Here is a 10381-nt window from a genome sequence, read left to right as displayed (position 1 = left end):
TGTGGGGGCTTTGTTAGAGGCCAGACAGGGGGACCTACATTATGGTACTGGGCAACATTTCTCAAAATGGGGTCTTCAGACTTCTGATTCAGAGCTACCACCAGGAATTTGTGTGTAGTACAGATTCCCAGGTCTCGCCAATTGCTATATCAGGATCTCCTTGGGTGAGGGCCAAGAATCCATTCTGCAAATGAGCAGCTCCGGGGATCCTGAGCTCTCTCCAAAGTCTCAGACACTGGGTGGTGGGGCAGGCAAGGGAGCCAGACAGCCCTCGTTCCAGTGCAGCTCTGGTTCTTCAGCCTTATCACTGGCTGCAGCCCTGAAAGCCTCAGACCCCTGGTTTACAAAGAAGCTACTAGAGCTACTACACTGTAGCCTCTAGACGGTTATACTCCTCAGCATGGCGCCTGCTTCAGGAAGCACACAGCAAGTGGTAATGGGCAACACTGACTGGAGCATTCCTTCCCTCAAATGCCCCCAGCAGAGCTAGAGAAATGAGCATCTGCTCTCCACATCTTCCTCTAGGGCCCGTAGCAGAGGTCTACTGCTGCTTGGGTTCCTCAGGTTACAATGCTGGAGGTTGGAGTAAAGGAGGAAGGAGGTGGGGGAGTACCAGTCTCAGACAGCCTCTACCTGTCCCCACCATTGTGGCCTCTGCCTGACTTGACCCATGGACATTCTAGAGACCTGCCCCCAAAGTGCAGCTGTTGACCATGTCCACACCCATTCACTCTGATGCCCATGGGTAACCCAGGACTGCCCACGGCATGGACTCCAGCTTCACCCCAGACTGCTGCTCTAAACCAGTTCAGACATCAGCACCTCTTACTGCATCATCCCAACAACCTCCTCACTGGTCTCTGTACACCCCATCTCTTCCTTCCAGCCCATCCTTGACACCTGCACCAGCTGCTCTCAACACAGACCTGTCACTCCCTATGCAAAAACCATAACTGCTCCCACTATCCGCTAGATTAGGTATAGCCCTGGCACTCAGGCCCCCATCAAAGGTCGCTATAGGTGTCTGAGCTGTCACTTCCCATTTCTCAGCTTCAGTAAGGAGGGTTCCTTGGTCAGCTGGCCCTCTCTGGCCCCCTCCAGCTCTGGACCATCCCTGTACCAGGTTGCAGAGAAATAGACCCTGTCCCTGCCTTTGGCACTTCCCATCTCAAGGGGAAACCATTGCAGTTAGTGAGCTAATTCTACAAAAAGGTATGGGACCAGAACTGGGACAAAGGCAGTCCAGAACGGAAAGGAAGCTCTCCTTTATGGGTCAGCCACGGCCCACCAAGTGCTCCCTGCAGGAGGTCCAGCCACGGCCCACCAAGTGCTCCCTGAAGGACCTGGCAGAACATGCAACTCCAGCAGGAACCAAGAGCAGAGAACGGAGCCGCACAGCCTGAAGGGTCCCCTGCTCACTGTGTGACCTCGGACAGCTCACTCCACACACCTGGGCCTCAGTTTGTGACCCTGAGAATGGAGTAAAAAAATCTAATTTGTAGTTTCTTTTAGAATCTGGGTGACCACTAAGACTTGGAATTCAAGGGACTCTCCTGCAACCAGTAAGATTAATTAGAGATCATAGTCCCTAAAGACCTCCTTAGTTCTGTGGGTCAGGAGTTTGCCCAGCTGTGCCAGAGGAGGCAAAGGGCAAGGGAAATGTCAGGGCTTAGGAAAAGAAGGTTAATGGGACGTGGGCACTGGGAGAGGCAACTGCACACGTCCGCACACAATCACACACACACACACACCAGCCTCCTGCTGGGACAGACCTGGCAGCAGCTTGTCTTCTGTAGGGCAAAGGGAAGTGGAAGAGGAGGCAGGAGCAGGTCTGTAGTGCCCTCGCCTTTGCCAGGCCCAGCTCCATGGGCCTCACACTACACCCCCAACGAGCCAGATCCTCCTGGGCCCCTCATGGAGGCAACACAGAAAAGAGCCACAGGCTGTAGGAGAAACACTGCGGAGGAACCAGAGACCTGAGTGTGGGGCCACTGGGCACAAGCTCAGCCCTTTCCCAAGGCTCCCGCTGCTGAAGCCCTGCCCACCCTTCAAGGCCTAGCTTCTATGAACTTTCTTCCACCTTGTACCTTGAAATTGCTCTTATCCACCTCACAAAAAAGAAGGCATTTTCTCCCACCCTTGAGCCCTTTCTTGGTGGTTCCTTCCTGGACATTGGTTTTGTCCACTGCACAGCAGTGATCTGCGAGCATGTCTGCATCCCACAGGCCCCTTGGGAATCCCCTGTGGGCAACACAAGAGTGTTTTTAATCGTGTTCTCTGGGTTTCCCTGAGTGCCAAGTGAAGGACCTGGAGGGGTGGGCCAGAGGAAGGGTGCATGGCCACGGGAAAGACCGTCATGAGTAAAGGAAGTGGGGCATAGGGGGGAGCTCCGCAGCTTTGGCATAGTGGAACTGTCTGCTCTGATTTACATGTGTTTGGGTGCAGCTTAGGTCTCTGTCCAGAGAGCCGCCTCCTGTCCCTGTAGCCAGCCCTAGCATTCCAGAGTTGGCACACAGATCCCTTTATAGTTCAGTGATCATTAAAATGCACATAATCAGTACATGTAAGTAATATACCAGGTTTTTAAGTTGTTGTTTTGTTTTGTTTTTTAATTTAAATGCAACTTCATGCTGTGAAGGATCAAAATGAAAGCAACCCCTTCTTCAGGGCAGAACTTAGAAGTTGTCCCTCCACACTATGGCCCAGACTTCTGAAATGGGATCTAGAGGATGGTGAATTCCACCTCTTTCATTCCCTTTGGATAACTCTACATCTCGTTTGCTTCCTGAATGCAAGCTCTTGAGAAGAAGGGCCAAATGTGGTCTATTCCATGTTTCCTTCCTTAACACCTTCCATGGTGTTCAAGACCATTAAGGCAGTCACTTACATCTTAGCATGAATTAATAGACCAGCTCCTTCTTAAGAACAGGCCGTTCCGGGGAGAGATGGCAGCAAGCATAAGAGTCCTGGAGACTGTATAATTGGAGCAGGGAGCAGAGAGCAGAGAAGCAGAGTAATGGCAGTCTTGAAAGAAGCCTCAAGCAGTTAAGTTTCCCATCTCCAGCATCCAAGCTACCTCTGGTGAACAGTGATACATTAATTCCATTTATCTGAGTGGTTAAATGACAATTCCAAGGTCATATCACTTTTTAGTATGAAGACAAGGCAGGAGCTCAGGTTTTCTCACCACTTCTCAATTATAGTAGGCTAGTGGGACTAGCCCTGGCTACTGAGGGCCCAGGATCCTAGCACACTAGGTATGTCTTAGCTGAGGTACCCATGGGTGTGACCAGCTAAGAGATGGCATCAGCACTAGACATCCAGGTAACCCAAGGTAGGGGCCTCCTTGGTGGCACAGTGGATTAAAGCACAGCACTAAGGGCTAAAAGCCACTTCAGCATCAGTTCGATCCCCACCCTAGAGGTGACCCACATGGCTGGCAGACCTCTCCTGACCTGCCCCTGGCTCCCCTCAGCAGTGTACTTTATAGATCTGCCTGTTCTGCTCCCCACTCTGTCTCTGGTGAATCCTCTCACTGCCCCTGCACCTCTGGCCTGTACCCCAGTTCTGTATGCATAAATAAATAAATATTAAAAAAAAAAAAGCCTAAGTTTAAGAGTGACAGGTGAGCCAGCTTCCCAAGGCAACCAAGGCTAAAGTAGGATCCTTACATGCAAATGTCCCCCTCCCCTATGGTCCCTCAGCCCCCAGCCCCCATCAGCTAGAGATTAAATTAGACAGGTACACACCCCTGAGAAGGACGGCACATTTCCTTGACCCCAGACTGATAGTCCTCTGTCTAAGGAGGGGCACTCTCTAAGAGATAAAGATGGGAAGGGAATGTGTCAAGTAGGCTGGACAGCCCAATGGCTTGGACAGCAGAGCGGGCAGTTCCCTCTTCACCCCACCTCCCTCTTGAGTTCTGGGAAGCAGAGCAGAAGGCACCCAGAATAAATCTTCCTCCTACCTCCACAGGGAATGTCAGTCCAGGAATCTTGGCAGTGTTAAGAGGACACATTTCTAGTGACAGGTTGATTGTCTTTTTGGTGACAGAAATCAAAGGATTTCATTTAAGTATAATATGATTATTCTGGCAACCTTCAAAATAAGTCATCCTCCAAGATGACAACAGCTCCACTGATCATGAGGCACATTTATTTCATTTATTTCAGACAAAAGGCCTCAAGTAATGAGATTTAGAAGGCTGTGCACATGTTCGAGGAGGATGCCTTTCCCAAGAAAGCAGCATAATAGTGGGGAGAGAGAACAGAATTTTAGTGGAGTCAGAATCAGGTCTGGTCCCTGACTGAGCCTCAGGTTCCTTTAATACAAACCTAGTTCACCCAACCTATATGATCATTTCCTGAACACCCCCTGCCCCCTCACCCTTCCCCTTCCCCCAGTACCTCCTTCCTCAGGGAGCCGGGGTCAGGCCCCCATGACACAGATTCCATCTGACCCCTGCAGCATCCTCCCTGTACTGAAGCCAGGGCTTCAGCTTCTCTTGAACCTCCTCTGAGGAGGAGGGATCAGACAGACCTTTTGGAACCATGGTTGGCCTGAAGCCTTCAGAAGTGCCTCCCACTACGGCTGTGAAGTTCCTGGGGGCAGGCACGGCAGCCTGTTTTGCAGACCTCCTCACCTTCCCACTGGACACGGCCAAGGTCCGCCTGCAGGTGAGTGCCCTTGGCCAAGGGTTGTCACCAACAAGGAAGAGCAGAGTTCTCCACCTCAGCCCCGGCACGCTCTTCCTCACACACGCTGCTGTTTAAGACCCTTGCCTGCCTCCTCCTCATCACCACAGCCCAAGACAAAAAAACCATAATTCCTTGGCAGGCCATGAAGGGGTGTTCATGGTCTAGGCCTACTTTGCAAATCATAAGATACGAAGCAAAGGAAGAAATCAGTGTGACCACAGGGGAGCCACTGATCCTTTGACATGGGAGAACAATTTGCCCTTCCTTCGCTGATAAGATCAAATGCCACGTTGACTGTGAGCTGTGAACTGCTACCCAAACCTCAGTTTTCTTACTGGGCTGTGTCAGCCAACACCATGCTCTCCCCAGGGCCTGCCCCAGGCAAGTCCCCCTGCATTCAGCCCCACCACTCCTCACCAAGTTCCTAACACCTCTGCGGGGGGTGTCCCTCAGATCCAGGGGGAGAACCAGGCTGCCCGGAGCACCCAGTACCGCGGCGTGCTGGGCACCATCCTGACCATGGTGCGCACCGAGGGCCCCCTCAGCCCCTACAATGGGCTGGTCGCCGGCCTGCAGCGCCAGATGAGCTTCGCCTCCATCCGCATTGGCCTCTACGACTCCGTCAAGCAGTTCTACACCCCCAAAGGCTCCGACCGTGAGTCCCCAAGACCCTGAGGACTTCAAGGGGCGGACAGAAGCAGAATCTAGGCCTGCAGGTCAGGAGACCAGGGTGGGGCAGACTCAGAGGCAGCTTGAGCTTAGAAAGCTGGTAACAGATCAATGAGGTCTGAGCCACAGTCAAGGCAAGGAAGCTCCAAACCCCAACTCAGGAGAAGAGGAGCCGCAGGGCAGGGACAGCCCCACAGAGAACTGCCTCAGGCCTACAGAGGCCTAGAGAAGTGTTAAGTGTGGGGGGTCACCACCCCATTCTCTCTCTCTCCCTTCTTTGCAGACTCCAGCATCACTACCCGGATTCTGGCAGGCTGCACCACAGGGGGCATGGCGGTCACCTGTGCCCAGCCCACAGATGTGGTGAAGGTGCGATTTCAGGCCAGCATGCACCTTGGGTCCGGGAGCAACAGGAAATACAGAGGAACAATGGATGCATACAGGACCATTGCCAGGGAGGAAGGGATCAGGGGTCTGTGGAAAGGTAGGTTTGGGCTCCAGGCTCAGGGGCTTCCGACAGAACTTTCCCCTACCCTAGAACAGGACAGGGGGTTGAGCGAGGAAAGGAAATCCCAGCGATTCTGAAAGAACATCTCGACCAAAATCTCTCACTGACCTGCCACCATGCCCCACGCTCAGTTCAACTGGCCAACCCTTCACAATGTGCAGGCTGCCTTGAGGGAGACAGACACCAGCAAAAGCCACCTCCATGCCTCTCACTTATATAGAGGTGACAGTTCAAGGAACAGCTGTCCCACCTTGCAGAATATGCTAGGTTCACACAGAAGTGCAGGTTCAGTGGCAGGAGAAACCTTGCTGGCTCTAGAGGGAACGTGATTCAGGAAGGGCTTCCCAAGCAATAGCCTAAGAAGGGCGGCTGCAGATCATGGAGCAGAAACCAAGGCTATAGTAGGAGGCAGCCATGGGCTGCAGGTAAGCAGAGATGGGGGAGCTTCTCTGGGAGCTAGACTTCAGGGCTCCCTCCACAACTACACGGCAGCTGCCTAGACAAACGCTGGAGTCTCTCCCACATGTGACCGGGTGTCCATTCTTGCAGAAGAAAGGGCAACTCAGTGAAGGTTGAGGGCAGACCTGAGCCACACCGTGCCCTGTCCCAGAGCCCAGCCCTCATTTGTAAAGCAGGGGGCTTGGTCTTGATGCTCTCTTCCAACCCTACCAGTGCTATGTCCCACTTCTGTCCCAGACACCAACCCGCCTCTTCCAAAGAGAGACTTCTTCCGGCTCCAGCTCCCCCTCAGGGAGATATTTGAATGTACATGAGTAACGTTGATTATCCTCCAAAATGTGGACCAAATAAATGCAAGAGGGCCTCTGTTTTCTGACTCTAAAGTGGATGGGGATAATCTGAAGTTGTTGAAGTTAATCAGGTAATCTGAAGTTCTCTGGAGAGAAGTGTGGATTGTGGACTCTTCTGAAACCACTAGAATCAGGCACTATGGCCCCCCTAGTGGAGCCTAAGCCCTTGTAGTCAGTTCCTAGCTCACTGTTCCCAGTGCCCACTTATCAGCGTTACCCCCTTCCTAACAGGAACCCTGCCTAACATCACAAGGAATGCCATCGTCAACTGTGCTGAGATGGTAACTTACGACATCATCAAGGAGAAGCTGCTAGACTATCACCTGCTCACTGGTGAGGCCCTGGGTTCCAAGCAGATGTCTTCCCACAGCAGGGAGGGAACCTGGATCTCTACAGAGTGGGCACCACCCAGAGGCAATTGGGATGTAGAAGGAGCAGAGAAAGGAGCAGCGCCAGGTTAAAAAGTGCCCACAACATCACCGTAACAAATAGGAAAGAAGCCAAGATGGGGACGCTAGAGACCTGGCTGCCACTCCGGCACCCACCTTTAAGCAGGGGTCTCTCACCTTCTCTGTCTTCAGTTTCCTCAACCAGGTGATCAGACTGCATAACTTTCCAATTCTGAGGTGGCTAGCTCTGCCCTGCCCATGCTAACCAGGAGCTCAGCCCTGGGTCGTGGAAATATGGAAATTACTGACCTGTCGGTTCAGGGTAGTGGGGGACAAAGGAGGAGCACACTAGAGCAGAGCGCAGAGCACTCCCATCTCTCAGCCCAGTGTCTGCTCTTCCCTTCTGCTACAGACAACTTCCCTTGCCACTTTGTCTCGGCCTTTGGGGCTGGCTTCTGCGCCACAGTGGTGGCCTCCCCCGTGGATGTGGTGAAGACCCGGTATATGAACTCGCCCCCAGGCCAGTACCGCAGCCCCCTGGACTGTATGATGAAGATGGTGGCCCAGGAGGGCCCCACAGCCTTCTATAAGGGGTGAGCCTCACATTCCTTCCTCTTTACCCTCCTCTCCCTCCTCCCTTCTCTTATAACATGGCTACCTGCTGTGACTAGCACCAATATAAATGCCCCAGAGGAGAAGACAAAGAATTAGGATTTAAAAAAATAAAAAGAGTGGGCCAAATCTGAATGGAGATGCAGAAAGTCTTACCTGAGAACCCAGATTCTAGGCAGAGGTAAAAGTATGGTCAATCCCCAAATGTTTGAGTAGAGAGAAAAAGAGTTGGTAATGCAGAAACTTCTCTGACCCCTGCCAAGGCCAAGGACCACCACTAGACAACCAAAGTACCCGACATTTTCTTGCTTCTGTGTCTGGACAGTTACTAGGCCCTCCACTGGGAATGCCAGGCCTACTACACACCCGAAATCTTGGCCTTCCTTCAAGTCTAGTTCAAATGCTTCCTTCTTCCCAACACCTTAGGACTCAGTTTTATTTCCACCCTCTGAACTTTAACCATATATCCTCAATACCATTTTTGTGGGATAAATTGTTACAGGGCACCCCAGCGTGAACTGAGCCACCTGTCTGTGGGGCCTCACCTGCACACTTAAAATTCAGCTGTACTGCAGGCGCACACAAAAGGGTAAAAAATGGGTTTATTTACAAAATGGGAAAGAACAGGAAACAACAATTGGAATATCTTACCGGCTCAGCTGACTTGGAGCTCTGGTAACAAGCTAACTGAAAGCCCCGTGTTACACGGTCGGAGAGCCGTTTCCGAGCGAGAGAGCGAGAGATGCAATGTCGCCCTATTTATCCCCCAAAGTCCCAGAATGCCTGCTTAGCTCCGCCCTTGGGTCCTCGCAGTTCTCTCCCTGGTATTGCTGGGAGTTGTAGTTTCCAGTCACTGGAGTAGCGGTGAGAGTCCAGAAAGCTGGAGTAGGGGGTGGAGTCCACAAGACTCTGCAAGAGTTCCTTTAGGACATCCTTCCCTTTAACACTACCACACCCTGTCTGGTATTATGGTGTTAGTAAATTCAAATTACCTCCCCTTGCTAGAGCGCACACTCCTTGCAGCCAAGGACAGGTGATGTATACATCGTTCATCTCCCAGAATCCCTAGCATAAAGTTAGCACTCAATAACATAAATTATGATTGATAAATCACTAAGCACCAGGCCTTGTTCTAAACACTTTGCATATATTATCACAACTCTCCCCTGAACTGGTGCTCAGTATTGGACTCAAAAAGCAGACAGGTCCTCAACTCGGGGAATGACATCATACAGGCTGGTCTTTTCCTACCATCTTCAACTTTAGCCACTTGTCTCCATTTATTCTTTTACTTGGTAAACACATATTAAGCATCCAGCATAACCAGCCTATGCCAAACTCCCCTGAAAGAGCAGCAGATGAATAGGTGACATTTATTAGCATGTATAGATGCCAGCCCTCCACTGCTATATGGAGTACATAACTTCTTTAATCCTCATGACACTGCAATAAGACACTTATTTCCTTCATATTACAGAGGAGGAAACAGCCTGGAAAGATTAAGTAACTTGTTCAAGGTCACTCATAAAACTAGAAATTGATGGAGCTGGGATTTGAGCCCATGTCTGACCTCAGCGTTGACATTCATTGCCCCTGTACTGTACTCTCTGTGAGGGGTCTAGGCAGAGGGTGCAAGAGAGACTTGGCAAGGTGCCCAAGTCTTACAGCGCCCAAAGCAGCCAGCCGGTCAAGGAAGAGAGAAGATCCAAACAGAAGGAGCAATGTGGGCAAAGGCATGGGAATAAGCATGGCAGAGGCAGAGGGGACAGGAAGGAGGTAGCAGGAAGAGAGGCTGAAGAGGGCAGGGCAGGCGGGGAGTCCTCCCCGGGTCTGCGAGGCAGGGCAGGCAAAGCTGAGGTGGGCATTCTTGGGAGATTAGCTAAGCTGGTGTTACACTGCCTCTGCCCTGCGGTGCACCAGCTCCTCCGTGCCCTGGCCTCCTCAGAAGTGGCCACTTGGGATGTCAGTGAGCCCAGGGACACCAGGAGCAGGTCAGACGGCTCATTTGAATCCCCTGAGACTGACTCACTGTAGCCTGAGTCTTTGAAGCAGAAACCTGGCAACCACTGCAGCTGTGGAATCGTGACCATTAACCACCTGCCGCAGTGACCAGGCTCAGATCGTTAGTTTTTCTTTCCTTTCCTGACTCCAACTTTTGCCTACATTTCTGCAGCAGAGAAGGAAAAGCCCAAACAAATCTCAAAAAGTGCTGGTTTCTACCAGGGTCTATGTCCTTTGCTCCAACACCATTAAAGGGAGAGCACAGTAGAACTGTGTGGGGCTCTGGGGTGCATTCTGCCTGAGATTTTGATCATTTTTTCTCATCAGGTTCACACCCTCCTTTTTGCGTTTGGGAGCCTGGAACGTGCTGATGTTCGTGACCTATGAGCAGTTGAAACGGGCCTTGATGAAAGTCCAGCTGTTACGGGAATCTCCATTCTGAGTAAGACTAGACCACTTGACACCAACTGAAACAAAACCAGTTAAGAGTGAAATCAGTGGGTCCATGCACACAAGACCCACATGTGTTTACAGACATGTTTACTTGCTCCTGTTCAAGAAATAGAAGAGGAAGGGTTCTGTCCTTCAGTGTTTTGTCTTAACAGTACCTTTGTTTTTCACTGACAAGATGGAAAATAAATTATACTAATTTTTGTAACCTATCAGGATGGATGCCTAACATTTAGGCAAGAGGAA

The 10381-nt window shown here is 51.3% G+C and overlaps 1 protein-coding gene across 1 annotated transcript; it reads left to right on the top strand.

The window, feature by feature from the left end:
* Nucleotides 1-4464: 4464 nt before the first annotated feature.
* On the top strand, nucleotides 4465-10176 carry UCP3 (uncoupling protein 3 (mitochondrial, proton carrier)). The gene is made up of 6 exons (XM_004683193.1): nucleotides 4465-4676; nucleotides 5151-5352; nucleotides 5650-5850; nucleotides 6915-7016; nucleotides 7485-7665; nucleotides 10013-10176. The coding sequence occupies exons 1-6, from the start codon at nucleotides 4551-4553 to the stop codon at nucleotides 10125-10127; spliced, it is 927 nt and encodes a 308-aa protein (XP_004683250.1). The 5' UTR covers nucleotides 4465-4550; the 3' UTR covers nucleotides 10128-10176.
* The last annotated feature ends 205 nt before the right edge of the window (nucleotides 10177-10381 follow it).

The sequence above is a fragment of the Condylura cristata genome, unplaced genomic scaffold (assembly GCF_000260355.1).
Source record: "Condylura cristata isolate star-nosed mole 26May11 unplaced genomic scaffold, ConCri1.0 scaffold00015, whole genome shotgun sequence".
Taxonomy (NCBI): domain Eukaryota; kingdom Metazoa; phylum Chordata; class Mammalia; order Eulipotyphla; family Talpidae; genus Condylura; species Condylura cristata.
This window is presented reverse-complemented; position numbering and strand designations above follow the sequence as displayed.

Bases quoted from the DNA above. Each gene is read 5' to 3' on its own strand.
- UCP3 (XM_004683193.1), top strand. From the start codon at position 4,551: ATGGTTGGCCTGAAGCCTTCAGAAGTGCCTCCCACTACGGCTGTGAAG. The intron at 4,677-5,150 runs GTGAGTGCCCTT...GGTGTCCCTCAG, and splicing joins CGGCCAAGGTCCGCCTGCAG to ATCCAGGGGGAGAACCAGGC. The intron at 5,353-5,649 runs GTGAGTCCCCAA...CCTTCTTTGCAG, and splicing joins CACCCCCAAAGGCTCCGACC to ACTCCAGCATCACTACCCGG.